Source organism: Phacochoerus africanus, chromosome 2 (genome assembly GCF_016906955.1).
Source record: "Phacochoerus africanus isolate WHEZ1 chromosome 2, ROS_Pafr_v1, whole genome shotgun sequence".
Classification (NCBI taxonomy): domain Eukaryota; kingdom Metazoa; phylum Chordata; class Mammalia; order Artiodactyla; family Suidae; genus Phacochoerus; species Phacochoerus africanus.
In genome coordinates this window covers 6,915,839-6,935,352 of record NC_062545.1, presented here as the reverse complement: position 1 = coordinate 6,935,352, position 19,514 = coordinate 6,915,839, and the positions used below count along the sequence as shown (strand labels likewise).

Below are 19,514 nucleotides of genomic sequence, written 5' to 3'. Positions count from 1 at the left end.
TAGCGCAGTAAACATTTGCAAAACAGTACTAAGTGTCTGTTTGGAGTTGGAGGAAAAACTGGGTTCATCCTTCCAGTCCCAACTGTTAGGTGTGTGTGTAACTGCAAAGCAACTCAAATACTAAAGTGAGTCCAGAAACTCGAATGCTTTCAAAATACTTACCCTGAATGTGGTGGCATTTCTGCTTCTTGAGGTAGTGAGCATCGTTCTTCCCCTGTGTAATCAATTTTTAAAAGCTAAATTTATTTTTTACAGTATTTGCCAGGAAAGGAACCAGAATTATTTTTGAAAATACTTAGTTCGCGATGAGTTATTTTTCTTTTTCCTACTAGACCTGAATCACAAAGAACCATTTGCATTTTATCTTTGAAAACATTTCGCTTCGTCACCCGATTTTATTTTTAACTGAGTCCACGAGAGAGCCTGACCCCTTCCCTCGCCTGTTCCTGAAGCTCTTCTTCTCCTCCCAGCACCCGGAGTGTGCCTGCGGACGCGCGGAGCCTCGGCAGCCCCGCCACTGCTGCTACCGTCGCTGCCGCCGCCACTGCCGGCCGCCCTGGGCCCTCAGGCAGCGACTCTGTGCCGCCCAAACCCAGCAGCAGTGCCCATGATACCAGGTAGCACCTCCACCAGGTCATGTGCCCCCGCCCCCCTCCCCGTGTGCACTGCGGCAGGGACCTCGGCTCTGGCAGGTGTCTTGGGACACGCCAGGCGCTGGCCTGCCCCGTGCGTGTGACACGCACGGGCTCCCGTGGGCGTTGCGGCCCAGGGCTCCAGCATGGACCAGCCCCAGGACACGCGCTGCCTGATTTTTGTATTTCTCTGGTGCAGATGTGAACCAAAATGACCAGAGTCTCTGCTGGTGATAACGGCAGAGAGAGTCTTGAAGGAAAGAACCCGGCCCACTGAGGCGAGGATTTTGTATCCGAATGTGCATCCTTTTCTGAGGCCTTTCCTAGGAGTCCCTCAGAAGATGCCTTCTGATTACTGCCTTTAGGTGGTGATGTTTTTTTTTTAAGAGGGTCAGTTTTCCAGCTACATCTCCTAATTTGTACAGTTGTTGATGATGAGTGTGTAGTAGTGGAAATAGGAGTTGCTGGGGCTTTAGTTGGGGTGGTTTTTGCTTTCTGGGGGGGTGGGGGATGGAGAATTTCATCAAGTTCTCCTGCACGTCACGGAGAAAGGACTCTCAATTCCGCTCTCGTTCCTGGTAGAATAGACACGGTCACTGTGCTCATCCTCCAGTGGGGACAGTGATAGAAGCGGGTAAAAACTGACCAAAAAAGATGAAGTTGTGAAGAGACTCAGTGCCCTGCATCCAGCTCCTAAGAAGAACTACTAATGCAGTGGTGGCAGAACGATAACACACGGCTTTAACGTTTAAGATGGACTAAGATCTTCTTAGTCTTACTCTCCAACAGTCTAAAATTTCCTCATTCACTAAGAAGATCAGTATGCCTCATTTTCAGTGACACATGTCTATAACCTAAAAAAAAAACGCCAAACTGTTTTACAGCTTATGCGGTCAACTAAAAAAATTAACAATTAACATTGAACGAATTCCCATTTGCCCTCTTTTTGAATGTCTAGAGCATTTCATGGCACATATTCCCACATGAGCTTCCCGCTGCCGTGGGCACTGACAGTCTTCTCACAAAGGCAGCGAGGGACGCAGTGCACCCTAACGTGCGGTCCCCGCTGGGGAGACCCCGGCTCCCACGGTCACACAGAGACTCCTCCAGAAGAGGGATTTCGAGAGCTCTAGTTTAAGGCTTTCACAAGTCGGTGGTGTGCGCGGGAAACGCACTTGAGTTAAATACCTGCACGTCGGCCTGTTCACGCATTTTGTCTCGGGCTTTGCAGAAGTCGTTGCTCAGTGTGTTTTGAGTTCCCAAGTGTTCTTCGATGGTCCTTGAGGTTTAGAAATTTTACTACCATCACGACGTGCCACCTTGGAGGCCTGTTTTCACATCATGACGTGCACCTCGAAGGCCTGGATACACTGTTCTGCGCTTCGTGGCAGGTGTCGGGCGGTGGGCAGAGCACAGCCAAGCGGGTGAAGGTGGGCAGAGCTGAGGGTTGTTCGCTTTCCTGCCCTGCAGCCTGGCACATGCAGGGTTTGCCTTCGAGCCTCAGCCCTCCCTGTGCGCCTGTGGAGGGGCCTCAAGTGACCTCCCAGCACGCCCCAGGAAGCTTCCTGATGTCGGTTGCGGGGGGAGGCGGCCCTTGCCCGTCGTGGAGATGCAGCAGCCGCAGGGAAATTGGTCTTGGCTCCTAGCACCCGATAAACATTTTCACTTGATACGGTTTGACTTGGGAAATAGTCTGGATTTCAGTTCTCTTACTGTTGTTTAGAAAACATTTTTGCTGTGTTCTTACCGGAGCTGGTTCTTACTGGTTTGCAAGAGCTGATTGTTAATTTTTCAGGAATTTTGGAAGTCTAAAACCTGCAGCCTCCTGCAGATTAGCTGTTAAACATTCACCCGTACTCCACCTCATTAAGTGTATTTTCTTGCCTGTTACCCTGGCAGGGATTGGAGGGTGTGGAATTGGCAGTTTCGTCTCTGGGAAATCAGGAAAATAGAGGTGTTGAGTGGCACCCCCGTGGTCCCAGTCTTGGGCGCGCCCTAGGAGTGGGGTGCCTTTCTTCACTTCAGCATCAGTGATCTTTCCCATGAAATGCTGCTGGGACTCTTGAGGACTCCATGGCAGCAGCAGGTGTCCCTGCTCATCAGACGTAACACGTACTTAACAAGTACGCCGCCAGAGTCACGAGTTTGGGGAAGTAAAAAAGCATCGCATCCTCCATAGGTTGTGAACGTCTGTCCCGTAGACCAGGATGCCTCAAGCCTGCTCTGTGTCCAGTACAAAGAGCATAAATGCTACCATACTTCACTGTTCATTGAAAAGAGACACACTCAACCTGTTAATAAACCCCATCCGCGTTTTGCATGAGTTGATTTACAGTTTTACTTCCCCTTATTTATTTCTGGGCTTTCTTCACTCTGGATTCATTCTGGCTTGCTGACCACTTAACTCTATTCCGGAAAAGCAGCAAACTAACGCTGTCCTTTCTGTGAAGCCTGCTCCTCTTCTGTGCCTTTGCTGGGCCGCTGCTTGAAAGGTCATTAGGTTTCCCTTCCGTTTGCTCATTAAGAGGTTTGAATGCTTTTGAATCATGTAATGAGTTCAGCACTTTAAGTAGAATTAAGCACCTAAGTTAAGTGGGATGATAATTTTAAACATCAGGCAGAGTGGGTTCATAATTTTCAGCCATTCTGGGCTTATACTATGGAGCGTTCCACACATGTCAACAATACTTCAGCAAATGCTGTTTTTTCACTTTTGTTGCTCTTTTTAACATGAAGCAAGTGTTAGGCAGCCAGGTTCCCATGTGTTGGCTCTGGAGGGATAGACATGGCAGCTTCTCAGGAGCAGCACTGTTGGTTTGGGTGAACAGGCTCGTTGGGGGCTGTCGTTCACCCACTAGATGCCAGGTGTCCCTGGGGAACAAACGCCCCCAGCCGAGGATCCCTGCTCTGGCAGAGCCTCTCGCAGCTGTCGCTGCACTGACAGCGTCGTGTTTTAAAACATTAAAACAGGGGTTCCAGCGTCCCCGAGAACGACCGCCTGGCTTCCGTAGCAGCCGAGTTGCAGTTCAGGTCCCTGAGCCGGCACTCCAGCCCCACCGAGGAGCGAGATGGTAAGTGGGGGCCCCCGCGGCCCGGCCCGCCCGGCCCTTCGTCCCCCTCCGTTCCCCTCCGTCCGCCCGGTTCGGTCGTTAAGGCCTTCGAGAAGCGCCGAAGCCGCCGGGTGCAGCGTTCCGGGAGGGCCTAATGCTGAACACTGGCTTTTTCACAGAGATGCCTTCCTGGCGGCCTTGGCCTTTCCTACTTGCGTTGCTAGATAACTTGTTAACGTCGTTATTCCTGATATTTGACGTGTCAAGCACCCTTACTTCGAAAATACCAACGTGGCCCTGTGTGTCAAAGACGTGCTGACGTTTGTTCCAACGCAGACCCGGGAGGTTGCTCCAGCGGTGTCTCTCTGGGCTCCGGCAGGCCTTTCTGGGCCGGGGTGGGGGGGGGAGGTGGCCGGGGGGCGCCCAAGGGATCTGGTCTCCGCTCAGTGCTCTCCGGTCTGGCACTCGTGGGAGGTTGGTGAGGTTAAAGGTCTGTAAGTCCATTAGCAGCTCAGTTGGGTGCAGTTGGCTGAATGGGAATGACCCTTAGCGCTTCTCACACTCACGTCACAGTGGAGACTCATCACCAGGACGGACAGGCTGCTGCTGGCTCCTCACCGCCCCTCACCATCTCAGCCTTGCAAGGAGCCCGTCGGTTTTGTGAGTCTTAATGTGTGGGGGAAACTTCTCTCTGCAGAACCAGCATATCCAAAAGGTGATTCAAGTGGGTCAACTCGAAGAAGCTGGGAACTTCGGACGCTGATCAGCCAGACCAAGGGTAAGAGAGGGATGTTGAGCCTCAGACATTTTAGCGTAACGGGAGCCGCTTCAGCGAAGATGTTTTAGCGTCTGAATTACTAGGGCTTTCGCATGAATGAATGTCTTGCGGGCTCTTTTATACCGCTGGCATCTTCTGTCCCTGCTTGTGTGTGTACGTTTCCTATTTCTTCCAATTACAAGATCCTTCGGATCAGAGACATGTTTTACCCGCTTGCGTGGTTTTCAGGCGGTATGACAGGTAACTAACTGTATGTCACCCGGGCAGGCCCTTATTTAGCGTGATTCGTTGTATGTGGCAAGCATGTGATAAATATTTGTGAATTGACTCGTAAGATCCCCACGACAGTGGGCTTTTAGAAGAAGAATGGAGGCGGCACCAGCCGTGATGCCCGTGTACCAGTCCCGGGCAGGCTGGGTGTTGCAGAGGCCTGGGAGGGGGCACATTTTGTCAGCTCGAGCCTGGGGGACAGGGAGGGGGTCTGTCCAGGGCCTTTCACAGGACCAGCGGCTCCCACGGATGCCGGTCTTTGTGAGAATTTTCCAAACAGATACTTTGTGGTCAAGTAAATTTGGGAACTCTTGGGAGAGTTACAGTTTACACTGGCATGCTAAGGACTGAGACTTTTTGAGACTTGTTTATTGTTTAAAAAAAAAAAGCCTTTCCCAGAACTGTTTGACAGTGGAATATGTCAGGGCTGTGAAGCCATCCATGTTCAGTGCCAGAGAGGCTAGATGCCTCATGTCTCGAGGCGAGGGAAGCAAAGACCCGCGTTGTCGAGAAGTGATGCGGTCAGACGCGGGGTCAGAGCGTGACCGGCCCCTGGGCACATCTCACACTAACCCTCCGGCCGCCGGGCCTCAGCGATCTCTTCGTCGGAAAATTCAGGCTCTCAGGCAGCTCATCAGGCCACGGCGTGGGAAGTCCTGGAAGAGAGCTGTGTGATAAGGTGGCGCTTTCATGTTACAGGCTGTTCACCCATGAGTGGGTTGTAAAATCATCATTAAAAAAATTGGGATGGAGTCCTAGTCACATGTAGTAAGAGTCACAGTGAGTCATGAAACTTGCTTGAGACACCTCTCTGTGTGTGAAAAAAATATTTCTTATTGTAAATCACGATACATGAAGCTGGAGAAATGGAGGTCGCTGGATGGAGAAATAAGAAATAATGACAGTAGCTAAAATTTCTGGAGTATTCCTGTTTTCCTATATTTATGTGTGTGGTTTCATTAAATTCTCACAATAGCTTTCTTTGTGAATGAGATTTTATTACCTTCATTTCACAGACTAAGAATTTGATGTATAAAGAGGTTAATTAACTTGCTGGTTGTCCAACACCTAGAAAATGATGAAGCCAGGGTTTTATCAGCCCTTCTGATTCAGATTCACTCTAGAGAAAGGAAAACTTAGTTCCCCTCCCACAGAGAAGGCTTCCTGGAAGAGGTGTGGTGCTTCTGCTGAGCTCTGACCTGAGAAGACAGGAACTGGGAGCAAAGGGCGTGGGGCCCGAGGGATTGCTCTGTGTGGGAAGGTCTCGGTTGGGCTGGTCCAGAGCCCGTGGTGGGAGAAAGGGGCATGGCAGAGAAGGATCCTGCGTAACGGCCTCGGACGCCTGGTAAACATGGTGTGATGAACCCGTGAAAGAAATTACGTGGGAGAGTCACATGGCCAGGTCTTGCGTCTGAGTGACGGGAGCGGATCGGAGAGAGAGGAAACCGGGGGCCGGTGGGGGTTCCTGCCGAGTCCAACCAGGACTTGGGCAAGGAAGTCAGCAGTTTGTCTCACTCGTGTGTGTGTTTGGTGGGTGTGTTTATCTAGTGGGTGGCACGCTCTGAGGTTGTTAGACGTTGGTGGCCCACAGTTCACCCCTGAGCACCTGCATCGCGCACGAGCTGGGGTGGGTGCTGGCGGCCCCTCCTCTGTCTTTGTTTTTATGTGCTGGAAGCAGACTTGGTCGTGGGGTCGGGATGACTGGGTTTGCCGCTCTCCCCGCAGACACTGCGTCCAGGCAAGGCCCCATAGAAGCTATCCAGAGGTCCGTCCGACTGTTTGAAGAAAAGAGACACCGAGAAATGCGCAGAAAGAACATCATCGGTCAAGTGTGTGACACTCCGAAATCTTACGACAATGTGATGCACGTCGGCTTGAGGAAGGTGACCTTTAAGTGGCAACGAGGAAACAAAATCGGTAAGGAGACCCAAGGGCAAGACGCAAAGGCCGTCGCTGTGAGAAGTAGCGGCGGCGACACGTCTTTAGGTTGAGTCTTACGTAGTTGGTCCTTTTCTCTCACAGGCATGGCAGTTATTCATCCTGCCCTTTGCAGAGGGTTCTTTTTTTTTTTTTTTGGTTTCATTTGTAAAGTGTGCTCTAAGAGTGATGCCAAAGAGGTTTTAGGAAGAAACTTAGGACGGTTTTATTTTTTCCGTTTTAGTTGATTTGCAGTGTTGCGTCACTTTCTGCTGGACAGCAGCACGTCCAGTCACACACATCTTTCCTTCCTTCACGGTCTAGAAAGCAGTTTCTAAGTGGTTCATTAAATTGAATAGTTGTGCATCAGTTGATACCTCCAGGCATTGCCAGTGGAGGGGGGGTGCGCTGGGGGCAGGGGGTGGCATCCTGTGCGGTTGGATTGTGGTGGTCATTGTGCAACTACAAATGCAATCAGTTCAGTGAGTGATTTAAAAAAATAGACGTTGCTAGTGGAGAGCGACATACCTGTCACCCATTTGTTCCAGCCTTTATCTTTTTTATCTTAGTCCCACAAAACCATTATTGAAGCAAGACTGGACACAGAGACAGGACAGGCTTCTAAAACGCCGCCCGATGAATTAGTTTCCAGGTGAAACACTTTCTCCTGAAGTAACGGGCGGCGGGCCGCGTGACAGAAGGAGCGCGGTTAAGTTCCCATCCCTCCCTCCTAAATGCGTTATCCCCTGAGCACTTGGGTCCAAAGGAGCAAACGCTTGTCAACCGGGACGCTCTGGGCCTCCAGCCGCCGGTTTGCGTCGCGCGGTCCTGCAGGGCGGGCGACACTGAGAAGAATCGAGTTCTTTCTGCGCTGTGGTGCTTCTTGTCACCGTCTTATCCAGCCATGTGTTCCCTTAAGGCCCTAAAAGGGCTGTCAGTGGAGTGTCCATTCCCACAGCCCTGGGTGTGCAGATCGAGGTGCCCAGGCTCCCTGAGGGCCCCGGGGGGGGGGGGGGGGGGGCTTCCTGCTCACCCACCTTCATGCCTCTTCTGCGACTGGCCGAAGCCACGCCGGCTCTGTTGGCGGTAATTGCAGGCGAGTCGTAGACTCCAGGGTCCCTGGGAACATGCAGAGGGAGTTTAAGTCTTGCGGCGCGAGATTGTAGGAGCGGAGTCTAGATCCGGGACGCGACGGGGTTCCTGTGCTGCGGGAACGCGCCGGGGCGGGGCTGCGCTGGGGCGGGGCTGAGAGCCGCCTGCCTGTCCCTCTCCGCAGGGGAAGGCCAGTACGGGAAGGTCTACACCTGTATCAGCGTGGACACCGGCGAGCTGATGGCCATGAAGGAGGTGGGTGCTCGGGGCCTTTGGGGCCTTCTCGTTTGAAGCCTCTGCGTGCAGAGACTTGGAAGCGAAACTTGTGTTTACGAGGCTAGAGCTGGCCTGAGCGCTCCTCTAGGGGTTCAGCCCGGCCTGCTGTTGAGCACTCGCTCCGGCGGGAGCAGCCAGGTAAATTCACGAAGCTCACCCAGGAGAGGAGGCCTCGACGAGTCCCCGGAGGAGGATGAGACCAGGCACGCTCTGCCTATAGCGCCTCAGGCTGTGCTGCGGGCAGCCAGCGGGAGGCCCACGGGGTTCACAGGACGCTGGTGGCAGCAGCATTTGGGGGAGGGGGCGCAGTAGCATTTGTGATAAGTTCGAAACGAGCAGCATTGGAACTGCTGGAGGTAGAGCAGCTGGAGCAAGGAGGGCCTGAGGAAGGCCCGGCCGGGAGATGCCCCACGGCTCAGCCGAGGGCCGAGGACCTGGGCTGGAGCTGCTGCAGCCTTGGGCCCCAAGCAGCGCGGTGCAGGCAGCGGGCACTGTGGCCCCTGGACCATGCTGCCCATGCCCCCTCCTGGACCCCTGCAGCGTTTCTTCATCTTCCCTGGGTGGCCCTTACCTGTGCTGTTATAGCCTCGGTCCAGCTTGGTGGTAAAATTTGTCAGCACAGAATCTTTTTTTTTTTTTTGTCTTTTTAGGACCACACCCGTGGCATATGGAGGTTCCCAGTCTAGAGGTCTAATCGGAGCTGTAACCACTGGCCTGCGCCAGAGCCACAGCAACTCGGGATCCGAGCCGAGTCTGCAGTCAACACCACAGCTCATGGCAACGCTGGATCCTTAACCCGCAAGCTCATGGTTCCTAGTCGGATTCATTAACCACTGAGCCACGACGGGAACTCCTGTCCGTGCAGAATCTTACCTCATCTTTCAAACTTGCCCAGAGCCTCCGCACCTGTGATTGCTTCCCGAGTGTTTAGGATTTTGGTTAATTCCGTTCGCAGTTATGAAAATGATCCCATTAGGTGTTTTTTTGGTTTTGTTTTTTTGTCTTTCTGCCTCTTCCGGGGCCGTTCCCGCGGCATATGGAGATTCCCAGGCTAGGGGTCTAATCGGAGCCGTAGCCACCAGCCTATGCCAGAGCCACAGCAATGCGGGATCCAAGCCATGTCTGCAACCTACACCACAGCTCACGGCAACGCCGGATCCTTCACCCACTGAGCAAGGCCAGGGATCGAACCTGCAGCCTCATGGTTTCTAGTCGGATTCATTAACCACTGCGCCACAACGGGAACTCTGCCATTAGCTGTTATCTCAGCACATATTCTAAAGCAGGTGTGTCTAACTCTCTGGGAACAAGAAGGGAGAGAAAGTCTGGCAGTAAAGTCGCAAACACTCCGGCCGTAGTCCTGTGGGTGTGGCCGGCGGAAATGTGGGCCTTCCAGCCCCCGGGTTCAGCGCCAGCCTGTTTCTAGTTTGTGACGACGGTGCCAACGCTAATCCGTAGTTTTCCTCTTACAGATTCGATTTCAGCCTAATGACCATAAAACCATCAAGGAGACTGCAGACGAACTGAAAATCTTTGAAGGCATCAAACACCCCAATCTGGTTCGGTATTTCGGGGTGGAGCTGCACAGAGTAAGCCCGCTTTGACCGCACTGCTTGGTGTGTGAGGTCCGTAGGGTGCAGGTGGAGTCCCGTTCTACATCGCAGGTCTTCTCATTGCAGAGCACAGTAACTTTGCCTAATTATCAGGAAATCTCCATGAGTTACACCATTTCTGCCTTCTCTCTGAGACTAGAGGAGTTCTTCCTAAAATGTAAGTCGTAGACTGTAGTCATTAACCCGACGGTAGAAAGCACTGAAACCCATCCTGCCGACCAGAAGCTGTCTGTCACAGCCCTCACGCAGCTTGTCGCTTTTTTTCCTCCCGTTTGTGGCGGAACCACTGTTGAGTACACTGTCAAGTCATACCGTTTTTTTCTTTGGCGTGTGTTGAAGGAACCATTGTGAAATGAGAGCAAATGAAGACCGCACGGTACTTTCCCCCTCGTGTTTCCAAGTAAACACTCTGTGGGAAAGAGGATAACTCGGAGCATCTTGGTGGAGTATGAGCTTCCAGGGGAAGCTGGATGTTGGTGATTTTTAATACCCCCCCCCACATTCATCTTTGAAAAGGATGTGTTTCAGTACTTACTAATGTATTTATAGGGACAGCCCTGTTGGTCCCTGTCTGAGATTATAGAGCAGACTTCATTGCAGAGGATTACAGGCGTTTGTCACCTGTGACGTGGCCACGTTCCCGTCCCCCGTGGCTGTATAATTCCAGACAGAGGAGGCAGGCGGAGACACCTGACACCAGAGGAGTTAGAGACAACTGGCTTAAGACAAATGCAGCATTCAGGATGCCGAGTGTAGCGTCCCGTTAGAAAGAAGAAGATTCCTTTGGGGTGTGGCCAGCGGGGGGTTGCGGGTTCTTCGCTGAGGGCCGCGTAAACACAGGGCTGCGTCCGACCCCCGCAGGAGGAAATGTACATCTTCATGGAGTACTGCGACGAGGGCACCCTGGAGGAGGTGTCCAGGCTGGGGCTTCAGGAGCACGTCATCAGGCTGTACTCCAAGCAGATCACCGTTGCCATCAACGTCCTGCACGAGCACGGCATCGTTCACCGCGACATCAAAGGTAACCGCACCCTCCCCGGCCTGCCCGAGGCATCACGAGCCCTGCGCAGAGTAGGTGCTCCCGCCCCCCACCCATCATGTCTTGAGAGAAACACCTTTGCTTTAACTGCTTCTGTCAAGAGCCCAACATTGAGGAACTGTCTGGAACACGTCTCCACCGATGCATGCGGAGGTCCGCCCCTTCTGTTCAGCACCGCTTTTTAGCCAAATCTCGTTCCCCAGAATGAAATTCGCTGTTGTATAGGCCGACTTGGCCTCTGCCCTGTTCACTGGGCAGTCATGCTCAGAGCCTCCTTTGTTTGCCTCAAGAGCCTTGTGTATTGAGGTACGTCCTGAACACGCAGAGTGACAGTGAGTCAGAAGGGCCAGTGTTGGTTGTGACGTGCAGCCGAAGCTGGGGAGACAGGGTCCCCAGCCTGCTGGAGATGGGTTTGGTCACGCTGATGACTCAGAGGCCTCCCTGCCGTGTGAGAGAGTAGCCACGCTTCTGTCTGACAGCTGTCCCTCTTGTCTTTGCCTCAGCCACACTGCGCCCTGACCTGTGTTTGTGGAGCGACAGGTTAGCTTTGTCTCTGGTTGGCCGCAGGCTGCAGGATCCCCTTCTGTCTCTTGATCCGAGCCCAGCCTGAGCAGCTCCACGCCACAGTGGCCTGGCTCGGCTGGGCCTGAGACTCGGGGCGGGGGCGGGGGCTGGGGGTGGGGGGTGACACCGGCACCTGCTTGCTGGGAGGGCGGTCTCGGAGGGGGCTCGTCTTGCCCCGCAGCCGCCCACCCTCCTGCGCGCCACATCACTTTGCTGCTGGGGTCATTCGGGGCAGTTGCTTAACTGGCTCTTGTCAGGCCCTGGCCTTGCCCGTTTCCAGTTGTTCTGGCACAAATACCATGCTTGTCAAGCGGTGCCTTCTTGTCATGGGCCAAAAAGAGTCTCCCTCAGAGTCTTCGGGCCAAGTCCGTCCACTCACGTCCTGTGTGGTCGCCTGGGGACCACGTACCCTGGGGGCACTCAGGCGATGAGGACAGACAGGTTGCGGCATCGAGGGGCCAGTTATCTGCCCCAAGCAGCTCTGTTGCTTCTGGAAGGAGGTCCCGGAGGCCACCTGGCGGCCCATTGCAGGGGGGAGCACCCCGCAGCCAGCAGAGGGAGCTGCCCTGGGACGTGTGCAGTGGCCCTGGTTCCAGCTGGAGTGCACGTGAGGCCTGCGTCCTGACAGTCATAGAACATTCTCTCCGGTCTGCCCACGTGGCCTTGGACACAGCCCTGCAGACCAGCAAGCAATGCAGCTGCCAGTTCTTGTCTGCATGCTGCCTCATCACAGGCGCTACTGATTGTATACAAACTGATTTTCAGGACTGCCCCCACAGGCGTTTGTGTTTTATGTGTAATTTCTCTTTAAGTAGCTCCTTGGTGGTTTGTTTTGTTTTGTTTTGTTTTGTTTTTTGCTTTTTAAGGCCACACCCATAGCACATGGAAGTTCCCAGGCTAAGGGTCGAATCGGAGCTGTAGCTGCCTGCCTATGCTACAATGACAGCAACTCGGGATCTGAGCCGTGTCTGCGACCTATACCACAGCTCATGGCAATGCCGGATCCTTAACCCACTGAGTGAGGCCAGGGATCGAACCACATGGTTCCTAGTTGGATTCGTTTCCGCTGCACCACCATGGAAACTCTGCTCCTTGCGTTTTTAACGTTAGAATTTATACACAGGAGTTCCCGTCGTGGCGCAGTGGTTAACGAATCCGACTAGGAACCATGAAGTTGCGGGTTCGGTCCCTGCCCTTGCTCAGTGGGTGAACGATCCGGCGTTGCCGTGTGCTGTGGGGTAGGTTGCAGATGCGGCTCGGATCCTGCGTTGCTGTGGCTCTGGCGTAGGCTGGCGGCCACAGCTCCGATTTGACCCCTAGCCTGGGAACCTCCATATGCCTCGGGAGCGGCCCAAGAAATGGCAAAAAGACAAAAAAAAAAAAAAAAAGAATTTATACACATATTTCAGTTCAAAATTATTGCTCAAAGCTCTCTGCACTAATGTTAAAATTACTCTGTGTTAACGTTTGTGAATAAACCTTTCTATGATCATACTTTGCAAGTAAAGTTTCATAAACCTTCGTAAAGTTTGGGAATGAAGTTCCTGGTGTAGGTAGGTTACCGTGTAAACGTTAAACTACCTGCGTTGTGTTTCAGAGGCTAACACCTGCTTCTTCCTTGTTAGGCGCCAACATCTTCCTTACGTCGTCTGGGCTCATCAAACTGGGAGATTTTGGATGCTCGGTAAAGCTTAAAAACAACGCGCAGACCATGCCTGGGGAAGTGAATAGCACACTGGGGACGGCAGGTGGGTCCGGCTAGGTGTGTCTTGGCGCCGGGGCTCCCTCCAGGGTGCGTGGGACCCCGGCTTTCCCTTCTCTCTGGGCAGCAGGTGTGGAGAGCGGGTGAGGGCTTCTAACCGAGCGAATGACAAACCACGCCTGACAGTACTTAGCAGGTTGGGAGGTCCGATTTCTCCCTTAAAGGGAAGGAAGGCACCTTTTTCTTCCCAGGAAAACCTTGTTCCTGTTGGGTTTATTTAGTCTTTTCTAGTTGAAACAACGTGATGTTTCAATGGAGAATGTTTTGGTTGCTTAGGAACAGGTAAAATTTTACATCCTCTTTTGCAGGTTCAGTTTCATATTTTCCTTGCGAATACAATTTATCTGAATATCTGCACATTCAAAATGGTCTTTTAGAAGATAATTTCACTCCAGAAATGTCCATTCCAGATACTTACTTGAGGAGTTCCCATCCACGGCTCAGTGGTGAATGAACCCATCTAGCATCCGTGAGGATGTGGGTTCGATCCCTGGCCTTGCTCAGTGGGTTAAGGACCTGGTGTTGCCATGAGCTATGGGGAAGGTCGCAGACACGGCTCGGATCCTGAATTGCTGTGGCCGTGGTGTAGACCGGCAGCTGCAGTTCCGATTCGACCCCTAGCCTGGCAACCTCCATGTGCTTTGGGTGTGACCCTAAAAAGACAAAAAAAGAAAGAAAGAAAGAAAGAAATTGACTTGGGATGTTTATTTTCAGTTTTGACATTTCGCATTATGTAATTCGGAGAAAGACCCTCCCCAGACAAGTCAGTGGTCTCTTCTGTGTGAATTATTGGCAACATCACTGTGTTGCTCGGCGCTGTTAGTTCATGGAGCTGTGTGTGTAACCCCTTCTTACCACCATACCTGTGACTTTTAAAGCTTACATGGCTCCGGAAGTCATCACTCGCGCGAAAGGAGAGGGCCATGGGCGAGCGGCCGACATCTGGAGTCTGGGCTGTGTTGTCATAGAGATGGTGACCGGCAAGGTAAGCGGAGCCCCCGTGGGGGGACCCCTCGAGGGGGCACTTTACAGGCACGGGCAGGAATTGTGGTCTTGTGACCTTTATGCAGCCGTGCACACATTTCCTGCAAAATAGAGGAATGACCCGTAGAAGGCAGAATAAGCTGAGACAGGCGACAGACTAGGAACCAAGTGTTTATGAGATAGGGGACTTAGAGAACTCGTCAGAGGAACAGAAAGAGCACAGAGCTGTGATTCATACAAACAGAAGTAAGCAAGCTACAAAGAAAGGAAATACAGAACGCTTAGGTCCCTGCAGAGACGGGCGCAGGAAGGCCTGTATCAGCTCTGTTCATAATTGCCCAACTTGGAAGGAAGCAAGATACCTTCCTGGTGGATAAACTGGGAACCCACGCGATGACTATTACGCAGCAACACAAAGAAATTGGCCCTTGAGATGACACGGAGAAACCTTCAAAGCACATTGCTAAGTGAAAGCAGCCGGTCTGGAAACACCACGTACCAAATGATTCCAGCTGTGTGACATTCCAGAAAAGACAGAACACGAAAGGCGGAAAAGATCTGCAATCGGCGGGGCTCCGGACACGGAGGGAGGCGGGCAGGCAGAGGGAGGCTTCGGGGAGACAGAGGGTCCCACAGTGCTGCAAACTGATCACTGACACTCCTAGTGACGGTGACACTGACGTTTGAAGGCACGGGGTGGGACGGAGGGTGTAGCATTACTTACAGAGCAACAAAGTTAGAACCTCCGAAGTGTTATTAGTAGGACGTTTAATGATGGTTACACCTCGTAGCTGTTGAAAAGAAGTGCTCAATAAATAAAACTCTTTCTTCCAACATTAACGTAGAAAGATGCCCCCATCTGTGTTATTTCACTCAAGCCACACATCAGAAAAAGAACAGGTTCTCACATCGAAGAATATTTATCTCGGAGTTCCCAGGTTAGCTCAGCAAGTTAAGAACCTGACATATGTCCGTGAGGATGCAGCTTTAATCCCTGGCCTTGCTCAGTGGGTTAAGGATCTGGTGTTGCCACAAACTGCGTAGGTCGCAGATGCGGCAGACCCGGGGTCGCTGTGGCTGTAGCGTAGGCTCCAGCTGCAGCTGGGAACTTCCATGTGCTGCAGGTGTGGCCGTTAAAAAAAAAAGGCCGATAAATCTGAATAACTAAACAGTGGTACGCCAATTAGAATTCCATACAAGCTTAGTTCTTTCCCCCCTGAGTCTCATTTATAATCATAATAAAACAATCTAAACTGTGCACTGAAAGAATTTGACGCCAATCATTCGCCAAGGCAGCATGCTAAACATCCCTATATGATAACTGTTAATGTTTTATTGACACTTTTATATCATTTTATATATGACATGTCTTATTTGCATGGTGATGGCATCTAGATAATGCTGGGCCAGCAGGACATCTAAATGGGGGAGGCAGACTATGTCCACCCCCTGGTTTTATGAATGAAGTTTTATGGGCACATGGTCACACCCATTTATATGTTGCCCAAGGCCTTCATGCTACCAATGGGAGAATTAAATAGAGTTGTGGCAGAGACCGTGTGGCCTGCAGGCCTTAAAGTATTTACTCTTTGGCTCTTTAAGAAAAAGTTGCCGGCCTCAATATGTATTAATATGGAGATGCCTCAAAAGAGGTTGGGCAGTGGCGTTTTTTTTTTTGTTGTTTTTTTTTTTGTCTTTTTGCTATTTCTAGGGCCACTCCCGTGTGGCATATGGAGGTTCCCAGGCTAGGGGTTGAATCGGAGCTGTAGCCGCCGGCCTACGCCAGAGCCACAGCAACGCGGGATCCGAGCCGCATCTGCAACCTACACCACAGCTCACGGCAACGCCGGATCGCTAACCCACTGAGCAAGGGCAGGAACCGAACCCGCAACCTCATGGTTCCTAGTCGGATTCGTTAACCACTGCGAGTGGCGTTTTTTTATGGCTATATAATATTGAAACCTGATTTTTTTTTTTCTTTCTGTTTTTAGAGACCTTGGCATGAATATGAACACAACTTCCAGATAATGTACAAGGTGGGGATGGGGCATAAGCCACCGATCCCTGAAAGATTGAGCCCGGAAGGAAAGGACTTCCTTTCTCACTGCCTAGAAAGTGAGCCCAGGATGAGGTGGACGGCCAGCCAGCTCCTGGACCATTCCTTCATCAAGGTTTGGCACGTTGCCATGTAGTCCTCGTTTGACTGTGGGAGCGCTGTGTGCATCTGGCGTGAAGGAGATGGGGAAACTTAGATATAAGATGCCTGTGTGTGCAACAGAAAGGAGCTGAATGTACCATGCCAGGGAGTTGGGCTCATTTTGTCTTCCGGGAGGTGTTGGTTAAGGTTCTGCTCCTTGATCCGCTTGGGCAGCTGGCGTTCCACGGGGACTGTGAAGTGGGCTGTGAAACGGGACCGGCTGCACGATGTAGTTTTCCCTCTTCCGAGTGGGCGGCCGGCTGGCCTGGGTGCGGGCTTGGTGACGGCCGCGCCCTCCGGAAGGGCAGAGACGGGGTGGCGGTGGCGGGGCCCTGCGTCAGAAGCGGTGATGATGGCATGTGCGCCGTGTCGGAGGAATTTAATCCAGTCAGGGAATCCCAGCTGTTGCTTTCTTAAGACTGAGATGCCTGAGCTCTTTGGGAGGCTTTAGCCGGGTCAGGAAAGGGAGGAAGGAGGTGGCAGAATGGAAGCGACTGGAAAGGCTCGAGCCCGTCAAGGAGCCCGTCAAGGAGCCGGGCGGGTGCATCCTGCTGGAGCAGAGCAGGTGGCAAACGGCGAAAGGAGAAGCTGGGGAAGGATTCCACCTTCATTGTTGAGTGGGACATGATTAAGTTGTGCTGTAGAACCGTCCCTCTGGAGGCAGGTAGGAAGCTGCCGATACAGGGCGTGGGTTGGGCGCGCAGTCAGGGGTGGCTTCTCGGCGGTGTTCAGGAGTTCACCTGGCCAGGAGCGAGCGACTGCTGAGCGTGAAAGGCGCGCAAGGGGAACGAGTCCAGGATGGCTCCAGGCTCCTGGCTGGTGTCACCGGGCTATGGAGGTCCCATCCGCCAGGATGATAGAGGCGGCGGCTGGTGGAGGCTCGGGTCAGGGAGATGGTGGTTTGGGGAGACAGAAATACTGCTGCAAGGTTATGTGAGGAGAAATGGAATGAGAATGGAACCCAAGAGAAAACACTGACAGGGCCCTGCAGAGGATCTTCCGATAAAGGAATGTGCCAGAGGGTAGGGTGACATTATGTCTGCGCGAGTGAAATTAACCAGGAGATGGATTTGCTGCATAGATATTAGGGATTTACAATTAAATAAAATTTATTTCTTCATTATAAAGTATAAGAACAGTTTCTGTTGAGCGGATATTGTCCGGATACATTCTTAAAAACGCCTTCAAAGCACTGCACAGAGCAGTAGCTGAGCACGGCCGATGCATGGCGTGCAAGCGTGCGTGCGTGCATGCGGCCTTGGCTCTGAGCCAGGCCCCGGGACACACTGCCTGTGACTTGGCGTGGGGCTCACGGGTCCGTAGGGTTCAGCTGTCTCTGCCTCCCTCCCAGGTTTGCACAGATGAAGAATGAAGCTCGTCCCCCTGTGGCCTGGTGGTGTGTGTACTCGGAAACCCCCCTTCATCACTACTGTATGTAATATTTACATGAAGACTCTGCTGAGAAGCAGTAGAAGCCTTTTTAACCTTCCAAGACTAAAGACTGCACAGGTGACAAGCGTCACTTCTCCTGCTGCTCCTGTTTGTTTGATGTGGCACGGGGCCTCCCGAGTGACGGTGTCCGCGAGGTAAAGAAGCTGCATGTTAAGTGCCATTACTACTGTACCCGGACCATCGCCTCGGTCACCTTGGCTCTCAGGTGACTGGGCACTGTGACATCGGTGTCGTATTTTCGTAGTGTTATCAGGCGTCCTGGGCCTTGTCGTTAATCTCCCGTTTGTCGAGTGCACTGACCTTGAAACCTTGCCTTTTGTTGTCCTGGGCAAGCCGCAGGTTTGTTATGCAAAAGGATGATCAATGAAACTTAAGAAAAAGGTTCTTTTTTCAATAAATGGTTTATTTTAGGAAAGCTCCGCCACATTGTCTTTTAATGGTTACCAGCTTCAGAGCCGACACAGTATCTGACCCTGAGGTCTGTCGTTGTCGCTCACGTGTTCCTCCACTGGGGTACAGGCCAGTGTGGCCACTGGGCTGGGAGCTCCTTCAGGACCTAGACTTTCCTGCTAAAAGGTGAGAGAGAGACATGAAACCACACCAAGGCTGTAAGGGCCGGGGCCGGGGGCGGGGCGGGGGAGCGCTTTTAAGTGTGTGTATTGTTATCACTTGCTGCCGGGCTCAGTTCACTTCCAGACCAAGACGTGTGGGTGCTGTGTCTGTGTAAATACGGCTGCATGATCTCCTGGCAAGAAAACATCTTTCTCGGAATGTAACTGTTTCAGCCATTAGTTTTCTAAAATAGCCCAGATTTTATGTCACTGCTGGTGTTCTTTGATTTCTTCTTGCTATTAAATTTTTTTTTAAAGATTGACCTTAAAGCTTCCTGAACTCTTTTCAGAAGCCGTCTGACTTTCTCCTTACCACGGAGCAGGTGGCTCTGGGCAAGTGGGTGCTCAGGCAGGTTCTTGTTCACCCATCTCCAGGTGGTAGAGCCCCTCCGTATAGAAATTAATGTCTGGAGAAAGCTGGGGTCACAGGAGGATTCGTACACTTAGAGGTGTTTTTTTTTTTACTTCAGTTTTTTAAACAGCTTTTTGAGTACAGTTCACGTAATATTGAAAGTATACAGTTCAGTGATTTTTCCAGCATAGTTGTATCATCACACAACCATCATCATAATCCATCTTAGAACAATCCCACTGCCCCAAAAAAGAGACCGCGCGTCAATCTGCAGTCACTCCCTATACTCCTACCCCCAGCCTGAGGCAGCCACCAAGCCACTTACTGTCTCTATAGACCTGCCTTTTCTGGACATTTAATATAAACAGAATCTTCTGATATGCTGTCTTTTGTGTCCGGCTTCCCTTGTTATTGCTGAATGCTGTTCCGCTGCGTGGATGTGCCGCACGTCTTCTTTCTTCCTTTTCTAGCTCCACTGTTTGTTTACTTTGAACGATGCTGCTCTGAACATTCACGTACAAGTCTCTGCGTGGACCTGCATTTTCATTTCTCATGGAGCTGCTGGCTCTACAGTAAATCCATGTTCAGTTTTTTTTAAGAACTGTCAAACTGTTTCCAAAGTGGCTGCACCGTCTTACATGCCCACCAGCAGCGCGTGCAGGTTCTGGCTTCTCCCTGCCCGTGACGACACGTGATGCTGCCTCTCTTTTGGGTGACAGTCCTTCGAGCGTGTGCAAAGCAGCATCTCGTTGTGGTTTGCTCTGCATTTCCCTGACCACGGTGAGCATTTCTTGTGCTTGCTCGTTGGCCATTCATCTGTCTTCTTTGGTGAGATGTCTGATTGAATCTTTTGTCCATTTTAAAATTGGCTTATTTTTCTTCTTATTGAGTTGAGAGATTTTTGTATATGCTGGATGAAAGTCCT

General features: G+C 51.9%; 1 protein-coding gene across 7 annotated transcripts in view; it reads left to right on the top strand.

Annotated features, from left to right (window-relative positions):
• Positions 1–18,041, top strand: part of MAP3K4 (mitogen-activated protein kinase kinase kinase 4) — a 106,792-nt gene extending 88,751 nt beyond the window's left edge. For 2 of the 7 annotated variants that reach the window (XM_047769787.1, XM_047769788.1), the window contains exons 17-27: positions 471–617; positions 3,603–3,703; positions 4,380–4,460; positions 6,456–6,647; positions 7,924–7,994; positions 9,488–9,604; positions 10,490–10,649; positions 12,857–12,979; positions 13,872–13,978; positions 15,969–16,148; positions 17,526–18,041. In XM_047769787.1, the coding sequence (XP_047625743.1) occupies positions 471–617; positions 3,603–3,703; positions 4,380–4,460; positions 6,456–6,647; positions 7,924–7,994; positions 9,488–9,604; positions 10,490–10,649; positions 12,857–12,979; positions 13,872–13,978; positions 15,969–16,148; positions 17,526–17,546 (1,300 nt within the window). In that variant the 3' untranslated portion in view covers positions 17,547–18,041. Of the gene's footprint in view, positions 1–470; positions 618–3,602; positions 3,704–4,379; positions 4,461–6,455; positions 6,648–7,216; positions 7,508–7,923; positions 7,995–9,487; positions 9,605–9,694; positions 10,650–12,856; positions 12,980–13,871; positions 13,979–15,968; positions 16,149–17,525 lie in introns of those variants that run through there. The other 5 variants (XM_047769790.1, XM_047769789.1, XM_047769792.1 and 2 more) reach the window with 4 other exon arrangements.
• The last annotated feature ends 1,473 nt before the right edge of the window (positions 18,042–19,514 follow it).